The 19,450-nt window shown below is 36.2% G+C and overlaps 1 protein-coding gene across 9 annotated transcripts in view; it reads left to right on the top strand.

Annotated features, from left to right (window-relative positions):
- The window catches only part of AHI1 (Abelson helper integration site 1), a 91,342-nt gene that overhangs the window by 54,255 nt on the left and 17,637 nt on the right, over positions 1-19,450 (top strand). For all 9 annotated transcript variants that reach the window (XM_065057072.1, XM_065057074.1, XM_065057071.1 and 6 more), the window contains 2 exons: positions 13,099-13,157; positions 17,554-17,619. In XM_065057072.1, coding sequence (XP_064913144.1) covers positions 13,099-13,157; positions 17,554-17,619 — 125 coding nt within the window. The remainder of the gene's footprint in view (positions 1-13,098; positions 13,158-17,553; positions 17,620-19,450) is intronic.

Genomic DNA, 19,450 nt, shown 5'->3' with positions numbered 1-19,450 from the left:
CCTGAGTGTTTATTTATAAAATGCATAGTAAAAATTATTTTTTAGTTTGAAAACAAAAAGTGCATAAATAGATTCGTCTAACCACAAAAATGTTCCAACAATATAGTAAAGACATGGAGACAAAACCATTAACATTAATGACAATCTAGTTCTTCTGTTTTAAAAGGTTGGTTATCCAGCTTCCTCTATCTGATTGATAAGATGTTATAAATGTCAGAAGAGTTTGCATTTTCTAGTTAAACTTGCTAGAATTGTTTATACTGAGATCAAAGATACATATGTTCCTTTATTATATGTCCTTTTTCATGTTTCTTCTAGGCAAGTTAATTAAAATATTTCACTAAAAATTACACTAGATACAGAACACAATAACAGCAATCTTTGAAGATTCCAAAAACTTTATCAAAAGAACACCATTTATATTTACGTGAAATTGGTGTATGGTAGGGTAATTACTGCTGTGCCTTCAGGCTAAAGGAAGTACTCTCAGCCAAATTATACAAGGGTGGGGATTAAATGAAGCATTACTCTGTTTGGCAGGAGTGGATATAGATTGCAAAATCAGGGTGTGACGTAGTACTGTGGAAAGACTCTGCCAAAAGTGATTTGGCCTGAGTGTGCCCTTACTTTCTCAATTATGTGGATCCTAAAACAACCAAGTCTAATTAATTCCTAAGTAGAGAGGTCCTGTTAACTGTTTTCAGTCTGAGCTTGTCTTTACTTTCAAATGGAGCTTGTCTGTAATTTTAGAGCAATTGAGCCACAAGGCAGCAAGTGTTGACAACATGCTGCTTAAATGCAGTTCTAGCTGGTTTCAGAGGTGGAAAGAGTTCTGCCCATGGGCTGTGCAGTCAAATATCGATTCACTGTCCAGCAGAAAGTTCAGGTCGACAAGGGTGGTTCCTGTGCAGCAATAAGTGTGAGTGAATAAAATGAGGAAGTTGCTCCCTCCTTGTACTGCTCCAATACTTCTGTTCCTGTCATTTCCAGAGGAGCTGGGAGGGCTGTGCTGAAGACCCAGTAGCAGCCATGGTGCACAGGAGGGAGGCATCTTCCTCTTCCTCTCCCAAGAGGAGACCCAGGTCCTTTGACTTTATTCCTGGTTTTGACAAGTCAGCAAAACCAGGGTACATTAAAAAAAAAAAAAAAAGAAAAAGAAAAAGAAAAAAAGTCCGTACTTTTAAGATAAATTATCCATCCTCTTTTGGTATACATACATATTTTTTCAACTATATTAAAATGCCTTTGCTAATTTTGTAGATAGATTTTTATCTGTATGAATTAACCAAACTTTCATAGATTGATATGCAACTCTTGTTACCCTCATTGCTGAAGAACCAAGTTCAGTAAGAGCAAGCTTCCCTCACATGATTCATTCTACTAATACACCACCTTTTAAGTTGATTTTTGATCCATATTATGCACCGCCATAGTCTGTGGTACCAATGTAGCTTGATACTGATCATGTTGGTCCTGTAGAAACTAATGGTAGAGGATGGTGGCTTAGGAAAGGATTAAGCAAGCAGAAGGCACATACAGAGAAATGGAGGTCTCAACTTACAGGTTGCTATTGTCACACAGCCTAGTGACTCGGTGTTATTTACAGAGTTGGCCTCAATTACATGCAGAATTACAGAATGGTTGGGGTTGGAAAGGACCTCTGGAGATTATCTAGTCCAACCCACCTGCTAAAGCAGGTTCACCAGAGCAGATCGCAAAGGAATGTGTCCAGGTGGGTTTTGAATGTCTCCAGAGAAGCAAACTCCACAACCTCTCTGGGCAGCCTGTTCCAGGGCTCTGGCACCCTCAAAGTTAAGTTGTTTCTCCTCGTATTCAGAGCAGAGGAGGAGGATAACCTCCCTCGACCTGCTGGTCACATTCTTCCTCATGCACCCCAGGACACCATTGGCCTTCTCGGCTGTAAGGGCACAGATCCTCTCCCAGGACTTGAGCCCATCCTGCAGCAGTTGTGGCTCAATCACCCATCCCCAAGGGGATTTTCTTTATGGATCTGTATCAAGAGCAGCTCCAAACAGCCCTTAATGGAGCAAAATTGAGCTCTTCCACGTGGCTCTGACCTATCCCACCTCCAGTGTGTGTTGATGTGCTGCTTTGATCCAGATGAAATAAGAGATTCACTGGAGCCTGCCTCCTCACTATTAGCTTGCTTTCTTGCTCACTGAAGGTTGTAAGCAACAGTAACGCATTGCTCGTCAGCTTCAAATGGGATGGTAGAATTGCCTTAAAACTCTACTACTGGAAACCTGCATTTGGGTGGTTTCTGTGACCTTATGGCACACTCCAGTGAAGGAACAGATTACAGAGGTTCCATCCTCATTTTTCCCCTCACCGTTAGGGCTCAGTTTCTTCAGTTTTTACTTTCTCAGTGAGAGAAAAAAGATCTGAATGGCACAAGAAAATTCAAAAAAACTCTTCAGTCTTTCCTGCTCACTTGACCCCAGGCTTTGCTCTGGTGTGCTGGGTATTCCTTCTGCAGAAGATTCTTACTCAGACTGTATAACCAATAGTATTTGAAACTCTGTATCTCATCTGAAGATTGATTCCAGCATATCACATCCCCATATACTTATAGATATCACATCCTCTTTTTCTATCCTGTCAATATCTTCTGTTCTGAATAGAGGGTCGCTGTCTCCACTTTGGCTGTCTGCTCTAGCTTCTGGTGCCTCATCGGTTGTTTTTTTTCCAGATTAGTTGAATGGTGTTGCAGTGACATACATTGATAAAAGTCTTTCTAGAATCCATTCAGGGCCTGACTGGTCAAAGGAAGCAGACTGTAACGGCTAATATGATAAAGACTAACACATTAAAAATTGGAGCTTAATTAATAATGTACGAAGAGCATCTATTGGTGTGATAAATTGCCTAGTAGCCAAAAATGATTTGAGAATTCTTTCACCAAACTTCTGGTTGTCACTATCCACTAGCAGAGCATAAACTATTTCCCTAGCCTTTTTTTTTTTTTCTAGCAAGGACTGTAGCTGCTAAGATTCACTTCGTAAGTATAGTATTTTCTACTATTTTCTACTATTTTCAGGTGAAGATCATAAATAGGCTCTGTTTTCCTACTCCGTGCACCCTTGAAGTTTCGTTTATGGATAACCATATTTAAAGAGACTTCACCTCACTATTAAAAAAGGATGGGCTTACCCTTGAAGTTTTTTTTAAGCTGTCTCAATTCAGAGATATCAGTGGTATCAGTGAGGTCTGTGAACTCCTCTATTGGTTCAGGAGAATGTGTTGTAACAGAGCTCTTGATAACTTCTGTGTGGTGCACGTTGCTAGTTCAGGAACTTCTCTCTTATAAACCAGGTACAAGCTAAAACTGAGTTGGTATTTACCTCCTTTAAGGACTCAGAGTCACACTCTTGGAGTTTTTCATTTTAGAAGTATATTCAGAACTTGTGGTTTGAATTATATATTATTAATTAGTGGTAACTTTTCACCTTTTATGTCCAGTAGTTCAACTTAACAATATGTTCAGCCCAATTATATTTGCTTCAGATTTGGATACTTTTGTATAAAAAGCAGAACCAGCAGGAGAAGAAAGATAATTGTGCTACTGCTATGGGGAAAATTTGGAGTGCAGTGCCCACCTAATAGCATCTATAATATACCACATCATGCATACCTTGATAACAGTAATTTATTGAAAAGTTTTATTCCATGTGCTAAAGAGCATAAAGGGCATTTCCATCTTTTTTGGTCTATTCATATGTGTGAAGGATCTTCAGCAATTGAATTTCTGGTTTGAATTAAAAATCTTCCTGCAAGCCAGCTTTTTTTACCAAAACAAATAATTTTCAGGGTAAGTTCCAGGAATCCTGCAAAGAGAACAAGGTGTGTTCAGGGTTGTCTGTATCACCAGTTCTTGAGTTAATAATTTTGATCATGCAAATGTGCAAAAACCATCTAGGAATATTTTAAAAGTGTGTGCTTTCATGTGAACAAGGCTGGTAAGGAGTGCCCTTTGAGAGTTCTAAATTTATGGAGTGTTTCTAGACAGTTTTCTGTGTTTTGTAATGTTGTTTGTTCCTTCTGAAGAAACAAATGTTTGTGTAGCCGTCCATTTTAAATGCGGGTATCTTTCACAATGCATGCTGTATAAAAATGGGTTACTTTCATAATAAGCTATGGAGAAGAATTTCCTGTCCTTGAATATTCAGACCTCAATAATGCCTTTCTCGTACTGATGAGTATGAAAAGTTTGCAGTTGCTGCTTTCGTATGGATTTTGGATTATTCGACATGTCATATGGGCATAGTCAGTAGTGGTTTTAGCTGCTGCTCTTAGTTAAACCAGAGAGGATGGGCGATGTAATTAAGCTTATATGTTAAAAAATAGCAGTTTTTATCAGTTTGGCCATACCTGTGTGATATTAAAAAATCTCTTGTTGTATTATGTACTGAATCAAATTGTATTTCATGGTACTATAGAAAATACTTAGTCAAATAGTATTTCTGTATTCATTCTGAATTTAATTTGCATTAATATTTTTGTTTGCATCTTTAGACTTGTTGTGCAAATATTCTTGTTTGTTAAATTCCTGTACAAATAAGATACTGTCATGGTTTAACCCCAGCCAGTAACTAAGCACCATGCAGCCAGAGAGAACTGGAAGAGTAAAAGTGAAAAAAATTGTGACTTGGGATAGACAGTTTCACAGGTAAAGCGAAAGCTGCACACACAAGCAAAGCAAAACAAAGCATTCATTGACCACTTCCCATTGGCAGGCAGGTGTTCAGCATCTCCAGGCAAGCCGGGCTCCATCATGTGTAATGGTTACTTGGGAAGACAAACACCATCATTCCAAACATCCCAGGTTTAATAAAATATGAATTGTATGGCAATGTCATGGAATTATCTGGTAAAATTTTCTCAAAATTAGTATTCAGTACTGGCTGAAACTGCTAATTAGATTTAAAAAGTAGGCTGGGTACAAACTAGTGGCTATTCTGGTCATGATAAAGACATGAAATATGAAGCTGGCATATTTTTTTCAATATAGTAAATACGATGCTACTGATACTATTTTTCCTTCAATGCAGATGTTAAGAAAATGCTACATATGTTTTTCAAAGAGTTACAAGATTTTTTTTTTTTTGGTCAAGATTTGATTTGAAATTGTGAAGTTGCTGAGTAATATAGAAACTCAATAGTTCATGCAGTAACTAGCTATTTTTTCCTTAGCTGAAAATACTTTGCATTGCAAAAATGTTAATGGCTGATTTTGGAAAGTGTGGTATTGTAAGCATATTTTCTTATTTACAGCTTTCCATTTATAAAGCAACAGGCTAATTTGGTTTAAGTCACTGTGGGTAACTAGCCATTGCTTAATGTGGGAGGAACTATGCAAAGAAAATTACTTTGTTTTCCTTCCTTGCATAAGTCTCATTCTTTGTCTTTTATCCCTAGTCAAATATGTTTTTTTAAGATGTGACTAGACCTCCTGAGGTTAGTAGATACTTTATTTTGAGTTACAGAGTTAAATTATTTTATTGTGTTACACATAAGTTAATGCAGAAGCAAAAATATTACCAAACCCAAAAGCAAAGGTTGTTGCATCAGTGTTGGGCACCCACAGCTCTTTCAGTTTTTCAATAGGGCAACACCACAAAGTTTGTTGAACATAATACAAAACAAGTTCATTTTCAAATTCAGTTTCATTTGTTCGCTTTTAAGTAGTCCTGGCGAGCTTAGCAAAACTAATAATGACTTTCTCAGGATATCTGCTGCACTAGAAGAAGAATAACTTATTAATACAAAGTATGCGTCATAGTCTGTATTTTCCTTACATCTGTTTTTATCTGCTATGTCAAACTTGTAAATAATATTGCCAATCTGATTTCAGAATTCTGATGATATCTGTGCAAGCTTAGTGATGTTTGCTGTAGAGTGACTTCGTGTTCTCTGAATTGTAGAAAGAATCAACTGGATACTATAACCATGTCTCATTTTCAGTTGTATCTAATGCCATTATGATGTAACATTAAAGGTTGTCATAAATTAGCACGTTCCCGATTAGCATGAATTCAATAAATGTTCTTTACTTCAAAAGAATGCTCGGGACACGTGCTACTACTTGCATTGTTTATATACGCTTCTGTAGAAACTTAACATTTGCGAGAAAAATGTAAGATGATGATTTGATAAGATTACTCAGAAATAATTAGGTGGGTGTGTACGCTGCTAAATGTATTTGATTTTAATCTCTAATTAAAAAGTTGGATTTTTTTAATTGTTTTTGTGATGCAATAGTTTTTACTGCACTATACCTTTTGTAAACAGGGGCCAAATTCTGCCTGTTCATTGTGCCTAAGTACAGGATAAATGCACTCGTATGAAACAATGTTCTCCTCAAACCAGTGGCAGGCTATTTCCATAGGTCCTCCTGGAGGACTCTTCTAAGACTCAGAGCAAATACATTTGTGCCCTTGTACACCTTGAACCAAGAATCAAATTGATGCCTTACCCTGAATAAATATCTCTGTGCATTCTGATGGTTGATATAACTGGGTTGTGGGATATGGCACTGCCAGAAGCATAGTGGGTTTTTTGTGTTAGTGCCATCTCATTCTGAGGTCTCTTATGTAAGAATTGGAATTAGTTGATGTTACAGTGAAAGTATCTCCTTGTGGATCTACAGGTGTGAACTCAAGCCTTGCTCCAGTGTTCGCTTAGCTTTGCTGTAAAGGGTGTACGTGATCATTTGGGCTGGGGAATCAGGGAGAACCAGATGCAGCACCTAGAGGTAACTGCACCAGTCCTTGGATAAGGAAGTTCCTGTGATTAAGCACATGTAGACCAGTTGTTCTTCTAACGCCTGGAGTTGGGGTGCTGGAAAACCACATGGCAGTGTGAAAGAAGCTGCAGCAATATGTGTGGAACTGTGTGGTATGGAATTTTGTAACTCCCTAGAGTTACTTTTCTAGGTAACTGGTTTTAGTATCACCATTTAGTAAACAATTGGTTTAAAAGGTAGAAATTGCATACTTTATTAAAAACTTGTCCGACTGTGCAGATTTTTCTGTATAGTATAGTATTTTGAACAGCAACCACAGCCTGATGTGTTGACATAAGTCCCCAAGTTTTTTTAATTCTGTTTATTTGCAAGATTTCATTGTATTAATGGGGATGTGGAAGGGAAACAAAAAGTAGTTATGCTTTTCCACCTATCAACTTAGCTCTGGTTTGGCTTAATTGAGAGGAAAGGGGGAAAGGAGGTGGGGATGAGAGTGTTTTAAGTGTTTTTGTAACTGCTATCTAGATTGATCTTTCCACTAACTGGAGGAGTGACATCGGGCAGCAGTAGAGCTAAGGCTTCTCTCCCTCTCATTTTTTTCAGTGTATATAGCATGAAAACAGCTCTCATGTCCAAGTGGTAAAATAAATCAACAAAAGTTTCTCTATATAACTTAGAAAAAGTAGGACAGTAAACAGAGAGGGATTTTATTTGTCCTAGAAATTTTGTGGTTTGGTTTTATGTGGATAGGTTAGACTGACAAATTGGAACCCCACTTAGAAAATGAAAAAGACATAGAGAAGACAGTTCAGTCTTTCCCAGATGCTCTGATAAAAGGAAAAAAAAAAAAAAAAGTGAGGAAAAGACAAGGAGTGGGTTAGTAACAGCATGGGCTCACCGGGTGTTGAGTAGGCTTTTATCAGTGCAGAAAACACTGCAACAATCTTCTGGGTGTTTGTAGAAGTCCTTTGCATTGCCTAGTGATGCCATCGTGGCACTTTTGTATATAAACTTAAACATGGCATGTGAGAACCATCCATTTTGAGAATATACATTTTAAGTGGCTCCCAAGATGTGGGGTCTCAAGAGAATAAACCATTTCCTTTGGCATTGTATTAGTTACAAAAAGAATGGTATTTTAGAAAGAATACTAAAAATGCTCTGTTCTGTGTCTTGCTTTGAACTTCTTTTGAATGTTGTTTTCTTGCCCTACCTTCAGCCAAATATGTTCCAAAGTAGTTTTAGAAACTATGGTACAAATTAAACGTGAGACAGTTTTTGACTCACTTAGGTCCTATCCATTCTCTTGTTCAGTTTAGAATACATTCAAAATCATAGGTGCTAGACTAAGTTATGTAGAGGAGAATTTGAAGTGTGTTTTCGCCAACAGCATTGGATGTTGGTAAAACAAAAAGGCAGAGATGTGTTAGTGGGTGCATCCATTCCTTTAATTTTGTGAACTGTATCTGAAAAAGTTTGTGGTGGGTTTTGAAAGTATTTGTGATCCTGTGTTCAAGTAAAGGAAAGCAGGTTCTTATCCAATATATAAACAATCTCTTTATTTAATGGATTCTGTTTGATCTATTAGAGAATAATTGTTGAGAGGATAAAGCCTTTGAGGGAAGATTAATATATATTTAGATCATTACAAAATTGTCTTCTTTCATTTACACTATTCCTAGCTTGAAAAATAAAATTACAGAAAGAATTCAGCAATACTGCTCTGAAAGCTTTTTGTTAAAAAAAAACAAACTCAAAACCTCCCTTTGAAGCCTAAAGTATTTATTATACTGCATGCTAAAACATCTTTTGGTCACAAAGGTCATACTTTTGAATAGGTGACTGTGCTGAAAACATAACTCTGTTTGCTGGAAACAGTTTTAAAGCCACAGAAAATGAGTAGGAAAAGGACTGAGCCTGATATACACATATTCTTCTCATATCAGCATTGACTTTTTTTTCTCAGTGTGTGTTGTTTATTTGGGTGTGTTTTAACTAGGCCATGTTGCAAGAGGCCACAATACAAATTATAAGAAGGTCTGCAATAAATACCATTTCCTAGAGGTATAGTTTATTTTCGTGTCTTTCCAGATTTGTTTGTGGGGTTTTTTTAGACATTGATAATTAGTATAAACTCAAAGTAAAACTCAATTTAAAATATAATAATGTGGACTGGAATAGGTTAGTTGTTTTTTTGTGTTTGGTTTGTTTGGTTGGTTTTTGGGCGTTTTTTGTTGTTGATTGGTTCGGTTTTGGTTTTTTGTATGTTTTCATTTGTTTTTTGGTTTGTTTTGTTTTTCTCTGTATGCTTTAGAGGGGCTCATCACAGAAATGTCTGAATATTAACTTTTTTCCAATTTTCTTATTTTTCTTTTTGTTGGTGTTCTGTGATTTTCTGAGGATTTTCCAGGATAAACTTTTGGTTTATTTCATTAACTGTAAAGTCCATGAGACTGGAATTCTTAGAGAATCAAACATCTTAGAGAAACAAAGAACTTTCAAGAGCATTCAACAAAGGGAGAAAATCCTTCTTTTTGAGAAGTTAATTAAAACATAAATTCTGTAACAAGTGTTCACTCAGTCTCTATTAATAGAATTGTCACACAAACATTTAATATTAGGTGATTATAGGCACCCCAGTAGGATAATAGTGGAATTATGTGACTCCCTAGAATGACTTTTTATCCTGTTCTGGCTCTTTTGCTATTAATTTAAAACAAATATAATAGCTAAAGATGCTGTTATTTAATAGGAAATGTTCCTGGTTATTACAAGTGCTATTGGGGCATTATTGCCATTCTCATACAAATTTCTGTATAAGTCTAATCTGTTTGGAAGTGAAATCATGTGCTTCCTGTGTGTTTCAGCCCAACTATTTAGGTTTTGATCAATTCACATTAGTGTGCCTAACAGAGGGTAGTTTTTCAGGGAGAGCACGCAATAAAACTGGGACTTGGTAGTACAGACATGCGTTTGGACAGGAGGACAACCACTTTGTTTCTGTCTTCTTTTCTCTTTAGTTGCAATTATGCTGGCAGAGAATATATTGCCAGAAGTGACTCAGGGGAGTGAAGGACAGACTTTGAGTTCATTGTTCAAATGGTTCAGGAAACTAATACAGTTTCAGGCTCCCACTCAAGGCAGACAACTACACTGATTTTCAGAAGGTACCACTTATTTGGCAGGCATTTACCTAAATCAACATATACTTGGATTCACAAAACAATCATAGCAAGAGGATAATGTGGGCCAAAAAGAAGAGTTGTCCTGCTGTTAAATTGTGTCCATGTGAAAATTCTGATAATTTGAAAAGAAACAATAAAATCTCTCGGTTTGAGACATCACATTTAGACATTCGCAGTAGGTTCTTCTAGAAACAACTTATTCTTTTAATGTGAAATTCCATATAGAGGAGATTACCGAAGAATCAATGCAGAGTAACAGGGATACAGTAGTTCCAAATGTTCATGCTTTCATAGGGAAGATAAGCTTCTCATGACATACAGAGTTTTGAAGATGAAGACAGCAAGTGCTCTTGTGGAAGAAGATTGTTGAAGAGTTCAAGTAGACCCTCTGAATCGGTAAAAAATGCTTCTCCTTTACTGATTCTGAACCATCCTTGAGATAAGACAGTCTAGATTAACCTAGGCATTGCGGGTTTTTTTCAGGTTTGACCTTACAAGGGATTTAATGACCTTTATATAAGCTCAGGCTAATTGAGAGTCCCAACAGGTTATGCTGTCCTGTAAGCTTCATTTTTTGCATGAAGTGGAGATGTCCTTCTGCAATCCTGACCTTGGTTTCAATACCTCACTATAACAGCTGGAAAGTTTGTATGGCCTGGATCAGAGATAACCAAAGCAAGCGCTGCTGAGGCTGTTCGTCACGCCTACTTGGTATCATTTATGTGCTTCATCAAGCATGAAACCATGTCAAGCCAGTAGCTGTATAAAATTGCTTTAAAAATCTGCTGCATCATTTGAGAAAGAAGGGATGGATATACCCTTTCATGCTGACTGGACCTTGTTTTGTGAATGAGGAAGATTTGAACAGTTTCTTTTTTAATTTTCTTTTTAGTGTGCTTGATAACAGAAAGCAACTAATGGGTAACACTACTGTTATAGTTTGGTCTAACCCATAGGCATGATCAACATGAACAAATAGCTTTGGTTCTGTGGCAAGTAGAATATTTGGACCCGAGTGTGCTGTGGTCTTTTTAGTGTTTACACCTCAAGCAAAGTCATAAGAATGTCCTGGTTGTTTTGGAAGAAGGCTCTAATCACAGAAATCACGAAGTCACAAACCAGTGTCGGCTGCTGGAATTCAGTACAGCACTCCCTGTATCTTTGAGTGACACATCTGCCTTTTTGCTGTACTTGTAGCAGAACAGGTCTGCACTGTCCTTTATTAAGGCTTCTTTGGGGATATCAGTCTAACCATAAAGTTTTCTTCTTGTCACCAGTTGAATATAGAGATTGCACTGGGACGTAAACTGTGTGCGTAAACACACAGTCCAAAAGTACTCGAAGGTAATCTTTTCCTTAGGGGAACAAGGAAGTCAATGATAGTACTGATAAAAGTACAGGTGGATTTTTTTTTATTTTTTTTTTTAATTAAAGTTTGAAGATTTTTCCAAACAAGCGATTGTTTTAACCATGTAATTTGTACAGCTTTTATCTTAGGGGTTTGTGTGAACTGGCACAACACTGCAATGCTCAAATTGAAGATGCTGCAGTAGTGTACTTAACTGTCTAAAGAAAATTTTTTTTAATAATTTTATTGGTTTTGAGTTTGGATTTTTTTTATTCAGAGTTGATATGACGCTTGTATGCATTAACGTATCCATATGTAGTATCATACATGTAGCAGCTCATTTTATGATGGTATGAGTAATTAGATAACATTAATAGGAATAATATCCACACTGACTTTTAGTGTTAGTGCTGAACAAATGTTTTAGCAAATACCTTATTTTAATGAAAGGTAAACTACAGGTCTACCATCTTTGAGTATGGGTTGAATTCAGGAAATGGTTTCTAGTCTCATCTCTTTCCTCTTCGGAAATAGATGGAAAAAGTAATAAAAATCAAAGTAAGCCTTTCAAAATGAAGTATTTCAGAATTTTACAAGCTTTTTTGCAATTATCAAGATCACAAAAGTTTTAATTCGTACACAAAACTGAGAAATCAGTCATTGCACTTCTTTAAGATTTCTCACAAACATAAAATTATTCACATGCACATCTACAGGAACATGGTTTAAGTGTGATTGTTTGAGCTTGCTCTTTTACTTATATTTATGAATATCTAAATATCTTAGTGATTAAACATTTATGAGTAAATCTCCTGTGAAAGTCTAAACCACTAAGCTTTAGAAGGTATCCTGTAGGTGGAATTGTGCAAGCTTCCTTGTGGAGCTGTGCCAGTACATGGGGATCTGAATCTGAATAGTCCTCTTTATTCAGATACTGGACTCCTCAAGAGTAGGCTTTTGGAGTGGCAAATGAAAATGAGTTTTCAGAACTTATTCCCTTTTGAAAACAAAACTTATTTCAAATCTAGTGTCTCACAGAGAAAATCCAGTGAGCTTAACTTGGTGTTGTCTGGCATCTCTAGACTTAAGAAGCCGTTCTTCAACGAAGCAGGAGCATTTTTCACTGTCGTGTTCAACAGTTTTCAGATTTTTGAATCTTTTCTTGTTTAAGATGTTTTCTTAAGTGTACAGCTGAGGAGACCAGTAACAAAAAGATAAATCCATAGATGATGAAAGGATTTTCCCAAGCTTAGTAGTTAACATAATAGATTGAAAAGAAAAGAATTTACAAGTACTTGTTCAAATGCACTATGTAGAGAGTGAATAAAATAAACAGCAAGATGTGTTGTGATAGGAACTCAGATGATCAAAGGGAACTACTGAATAGGCATAGTTATTCTTTCAGATAAAATAAGGAAGTAATTCCTTTGAGAGTTTTTGTGATCATGTCTGTTGGAAAACTTTGTATGCATTACTCAGAAATTCAATGAAGAGAAAAGCAATACAGCCTAGATAATAGTGTCAGCTTTGAGCACGAGGTGGCATGTGGACATAGCTCGAGCTATTTCTCCAAATCATTTGAATGGAAATATTGGATTAGTTAACCTTGTGTCAGGTCTGTTAGTTAAATAAACCCTCCAACTGTTCCTGACTGAAGGATGCATAGTTGTGACTGAAAGATGCTGCTGCTTTTCATTAGAATTTTGTCAAACATCCTGCTAACATAATGATTTTAAAATAAAATGGTTTATTCGATGGAAAAGGATAACAAGCAGAAAATTCACAGCCTTTTCTTTTCACAGGGTGTTTCAGCCCAGTAGGAAATCCTCTTAGCCGAACACTATTGGGTAGACTAGAGACGGTAAGGATTTCTGTCTTTGCATTTTTTTTAAATTGATGTTTAAATATAAAATGTCATTATTCACAAGTTCTCATTGTAGAGACAGTTTCTTTTAATCCTGTCTTTATTCACAAAAGAGGTGTCTTCAAATGAAGTATAAATTGTTCAATCAGGATTTTAATGTTCTCCATCACAGCAAGCTCTATAAATATTTACAGGTTCAATTGTTTTGAAAAACACCAAATATCAGCTATCTGAAGGTTTTGGGTTTTTTTTTTCTGTTTATAAATGCAGTAATATATATGTTGTAAGTGCGGGTAAACTGAGTAAGTTATATCAAGAAAGTAGCATATTTACAAATGACAAAATAGTTGAAGAGGTTTTGAATAATTTCAGGAGCGGGTATATTTCACATGCTTCTGAATTGATCTTTTTTCCCTTTTTTTGTTTCTTTTTTATCCGTGTAGGCTTTACTGCAGCAGCTGTGTTTGCATTTGTGTTTTCTGTTTGTACATCGTAGGTTTCAATAAAGTGCAGCCTGGCACAGTTTTGGTTTTTTCCTCTAGGCAGATTATAGATTCCCATGCTCATTAAATATTGAAGAACTGTAATCAAATAAGGATTGTAGTCATCTGAAGCCTGAGGAAGTAACTTTACAGTGTCTACAGACAGTTTAATTAAGATGAAAGAAGAGTACATTATTCTTAGCAATTAATACTTTTAGAATCATTTTAATTTAGCTGTTTATCCTCTGTTTCCCATAGACTAAATTTGTACAGTTATGTGTCCTGAGCTATGAGTGTGGTGACAATTAATTGGACCAGAGAACAAGAACAGAAATACGACATTGCTAACAATATTTAATTAGTTTATATTACATCTCAGTTTATTTAGTGTTTCATTTAAAACTTCAGTTACTGGGGTAAATAGATTGCATGACATTCTTAGGGAAGAAGAGCATAAAGTAAATTTCTAACCCTTGGGTTTGTAAGGAAAAAGGAAAACAATGGAGCAACTGTAAAAGCTCAGATTGATTCTGTGAAATTTTTAAATGTTTTAAATACTATCTCACTTCTAAGCCAGTCATGCTTTTTTGAGCACTCTAAGTTAATTTCTTATTTTGTCTCCTTTAAACAAAAAAAGGTGATGATCTCAGTTGCAAACTAAGGCACAGATTCACTGAGCAGACAAGAGAAGTTTTAACACTCATTCCCTGTGTTTTACTGGAGGATTTGCACAAGAAACGCCCACAATTTTTCTTCCCTCTGGCAGAAGGCAGGTATAGGGAGGTGGTGTGGAGAGAAGCAGTGGCACTGGGCAGCATCCCGGAAATAGATGTTTGTCCTTCTTCGCGTCAGTCTGTCATTCTAATGGAAAAAAAAGGGAGGGTGGCTTTGGCCCTGGATGCACACATGTTGGGGTTCACCTCAGCGTGTGTAGTGTCTACCTAAAATCAGTCTTAGAAAAATCTTATTTTCCATGTGTAGTTATTAAGAGTTGATGACTAATTGAAAGTGACACTTAATCTGCATGTTTATTCTGTTACAATGAAAAATGTGTTTGCATATAAGGAAGAAGCATATAAAAACAGCGGTAGACTTTACATTTTTCCATTTTTTTTCTTTAATTTTTGATATTGTGGTATTTGAAATATATTTGTTCAGTAGTAGAAATGAAATGCTGAAATTTTTATGGAAAAGGCAGTAATAACATATCCCTTGTTCTTACACACTGCTGCTTCTCCTAAGGGAAAGAATGCTATCTAATGCCCAGATCCTTTTGGCTGTTACAGATCTGCATGAATAAGAGTAAAAACTCCATTAACACTCCATTAATCACTGAAACTGCTCAATTAGAAAGAAGCCATAAAGTTTTTAGTTACTGCTGGTATCAGGAATTGGTGACACTTCATACATACAGCACCTTATTTATCAGTTCACTCTTACCTGCAGTGCTCTCTTCTGTGTTAGCATCTTAAAACATTCTTTGTTTGCTCTTGTGGTAGAAATATCAAGGCTGTCTAAGTGGGTTAGCTGTGGATAGCCAGTGTCTAGAACTCTGCATCAACTGCTGGATCTATTTATCTTTGTCTGAGAATGTTCCTTATGGTGAAAGCTCCTACCAGCGTTGTTCAACTACAGTCAGTGTGACACGGCACACTTTCCCAGCAAGCGTTTTCCTCCTGTTTCTCACAGATGGACTGCCTCCCTAAAAGACCAACTTCTTACAACATAACTATAGCCTCATGTCTATTCCAACACAAGAAAAGGATTAACTAGTTACCATTAAAAAAAGGAGACATGAATATTGTATTAAGAATGATGTATTCATATGCTTCAAGATGTTTATCACTTTTATGGAGTCCTGAAAATGTGACTTAATCTTGTGACATGATATAAAAAAATGATGTGTCTAAACTGAAAGGCCAGTAGTTTTTGCCGGGTGTTACCTGCAGGACACCTGGCAGTTTGCACTACTCAAGACATGGCATGGGACCCCAGGGGCAGCTCTGCTGCCTTGTAGTAGCTGCACTTGTGGTAGGTGGGTAGCCCTAGTGGTTCCTCTGTCCTGCCGGAGGTCTGGTGTGCGTAACGCAGCCTCGGGTGTACTCGGAGTATCTCTTTAAGAGGAAACTCTTTGGATTGTGCAGCATCTGAGAACATTCAACATGGTCTTAGCATGATTCATGGATTTTAGCTTGTTATTTCCAAACCGCTCACCCTCTTCAGGCTCTTCTTACGTTGAGTGTTTGAGAGCACATAAATACTTTATTAAAAAGAGAGAGAGACAGATTGAGACACAATAATGGAGCAACATGAGTCCTTGAACTAGATATCTACATAATATGGCTAATAATTCTGATGAATCATTTTTGAGCAACAGGAGGCACTCCCATCCCACAGGCTAAGCACATTGCCTGCACAGTTCTCTTAACCTTGAGAATAGAAAATGAGAATTAGCTGAAACCTGTAAGGCTGTGCAAACTACCAATAGACCACTGAACAAGCCACGCACCCTGAACTGCTGCTCCGCCAGTCTTTGTTCAAAATTTGTTTATCAAATCAGACAGTTACTTTTTTTTTCCCCTCCCTCTATGTATGTACATAATTACTCAGAACTTTTTAGGTGGTAGGCTTAGAAGTTGTGGTAGGTGATAGGAACTGAGTGCAACTGTTCTCTTTCATGCTGTATTCATCTCTATCTGCTACGTGTGTCTCTAACTACTTTAGCAATGCCAAAACAATCTGGGGACAGGATGGAACCTCTGTGTTCAGGACAGTCAGTGATTTTTTTTTTTCTCATACGGGATAAGCCTAGCCAAGTTAGGGAAACAACGTTAAGGGTAAAAGTCTCTGTTCTAGAGAATGCCATTCATTCTGCTGAGGATTGCAGTAATGATACTCCTTGGATCACCCTAATAAAAAAACAAACAAACAAACAAACAAAAAAACTAGAAAATAAGAGGAGCAATACATCTTAAATATGTGTTCTAAAAAAGCAAAAGAAAGAAAGAAGTTTACGCGAAAGACAGTTAAAAGAGAGGCTGTGAAATACAAAAAAGGTGACATATGTTGGATAGAAATTCTCAAATTTAAATTTTGTTTATAATGTGGTACAGTCTGTTATGAGTGGAAATGTTGTTTACCTCACAAAGCTCGCATTTGACTCTTGTATTTTAATTCCTGTGCAATATTTCTATTCTGCATTGTAGTTTGTATCCTTTGATGCACACAAAATCTAGGGGAAATTGGTTTTCCCCTTTGTGAAAACAGGCCATTGAAAAAAATTAAGTAACACCAGTAAAGGACTTCCATCTCCTCCTTTGTTCTAATTTGTTGCTGCTGTGCTAATTTTCATATTTTTTCTGTTTAAAATCTTCTTTCAACCATAGCATTCTGTTGTTTGAGAAAAATCAAATTTTGTAGGTACAGGCACATCATAATTATTGCATTATATACCTGCTAGTCCTCTGACTTTGTTGGAAGTCTGAAGAACAGATAGAACAATTAGAATTAAATGGAAAGTATTGGTCATTAAGACCAACATGAAATTCTCCATTATATGCAAGTGGCATCTTTTGTGTAATGGCTCAGAGGTAAACTTCACCGCAACAGCTTCTTCAACATCTACTGTAGTGTTTGCAATGCAAACAGGCTTAAGACTGCTTAGTCATCAATCCTCTGTCTTCCCCCATGTTATCTTTAGTGTAGTGTACATACTTGAAAAACTTAATATCTCTTTGCCTACATAGCCAGTGTTACCCAGCGTTGCTTAACATCACTTCTGCTTTTTAATTTTTAAAAAAGTATTTTATTACAGATGATTCTTACTGTTTTACAGTAGACATGAAAATACTCAAAATTACAGTTTATCAAAGTACTTTGTGTAAAGGTTTTAAAATAATTTATTTTTTTAGAGTGATGACTGCCTGACTGCACTGGGAGTGAAAGGAGGAAGCAGTTTTCCAGTCGGGCAAGAGACAGTAAGTATTACATAATGTTTTGCAGTATCTTGTATACCTGTTACACTGTATCTGTGCTTTTGAAAGCACATTATGTTTTAGCATGATCCTAAGGATTTTTTTTTTGCTACCCTAGATTTTGGAATTCTTGCAAACATGTTCATAAACACCATAACCACGTTACACCTGGTTTTATATCACTCTTGAAAAATCTTTTTTAGAATTTTGAGAAATAGAGATTTTTTTTTTTCCTTGAACTTGGACCCAGACAGAATTTTAACTCATGTCTGAATGTCTCACCAGAAGAAACTCCATTGCTTTTGGCATAATTGTGAGTGGTTTACATTCTTCTTTGGTCCTGAGGTGCATTTGTATTGCAGGACACATTGGTATTTCAATTTTTTAATTTCTGAGTGACAGACAGTGGAACTTACTTGATTGGTTTGAACTGTTTGTTGACTGTTTCCATGTTACTAAATTTTTGTAATTTTTTCCAAACCCAAAACATTTACTCTAGAACTATCTTTACAAAAGACATTGCCTTTCATTGTTCTTCATGCTGCCAAGCAAGTAGCTACATTACTTTCTTTTTATTTTTTTTTTTTTAATTTTTTTTTCCATAGTGCTATCTCTTAGGAAACCATTGCCATTTAACTGAAGTGAGCACTGCTAGAACACCCCTTACTGGCCATGATCATGCAAGCTTCCTCTTCTCTACTGTTTATCTATGGTGCTCTTTAGTTTTAGTTGGTTCTATTCTATTCTGAAGTTCATACTTCTGTAGTGTCAGCATCACCTGTAATTACTGTACTAGCTTTACTAATGCAGAGAGGAGAGTTATGATAAAGGTTGATACTTTAGGTTTACTGAATGCATATTTATATAAATTTTCTGTCTATACCACATTGGATTTGCAATGGTAGACTCATTTCCATCTTTTCACATTCATAACTGATTTAATCTGTTTAATTGATGACATAGAAGTATGAAAATACAAGCTACCTTGGCTATATTTTTACATGCATAACTCATAGGTTATCTTACTCAAAATAGAAATACAAATATAAAAAGCACTGTTCAGCAGTTTTGGGATTTAAAGGCATGCATGGGTAATAAAACAAAGTGTTTTCTCCAAATCCTTATCTTCATAGTAACTTTGCTCTCTCCTTCAGTCTCCTATAACCTCATATCACTTCTATTATACCCCGTTTCTGACCTCTTTACTTTCAGTATTGTGGAGGAATCTGAAGTGAAGATTATATGGAAGGAAAGAGTGTTCTTTGTGTAAAATAGGTCATAATTTTGCCTTTCACTTAAGAGGGAAATGAGCAATTCCCTTATTCTTTCATTTCACTCATTTTCTTTTCAGTCTTTTCTGTTCTGAATTAATCAGGACAGATTTTTGTTCACAGGGCATGTGAAAAAGGTAAAAAATTATACTCGATATTTTCATATTCGGGGTAGAAAGCAGGCTTCATGTAGTAAATGTCATGCTGACCACTATTAGTATTTTTTTCTAGAAAAGTATAGATGCACCGTATTTCCTAGGCAAGAGATTTATTATATGAAATGGAATATAAACATATTTTTGGCCGATATTTATAAAATTGTATATGCAAATCCTTATTTCTAAAAAAAAAAAAAAAAAGAGTGAAGTGATCAAAGCAAAACTTTGCAGTGACATTTTTGAACTAAATTTTTCCTTCAGTAAAACTGTCATACTGTTGAAGTATTTATTCGAACACATATGCTTCATGAGCACACACAGAATGGGATCTGAAGGTGGTGTAACAATTCTGAGAAAGAGAATGTATGAAGTGGCTTTTTTTTTCCTTTTGCTTCACAAGTAAAT

The sequence above is a fragment of the Columba livia genome, chromosome 3, assembly GCF_036013475.1.
Source record: "Columba livia isolate bColLiv1 breed racing homer chromosome 3, bColLiv1.pat.W.v2, whole genome shotgun sequence".
Lineage (NCBI taxonomy): Eukaryota > Metazoa > Chordata > Aves > Columbiformes > Columbidae > Columba > Columba livia.
The sequence above is the reverse complement of the archived record's forward strand: the minus strand, read 5'-3'. Positions and strand labels throughout refer to the sequence as shown.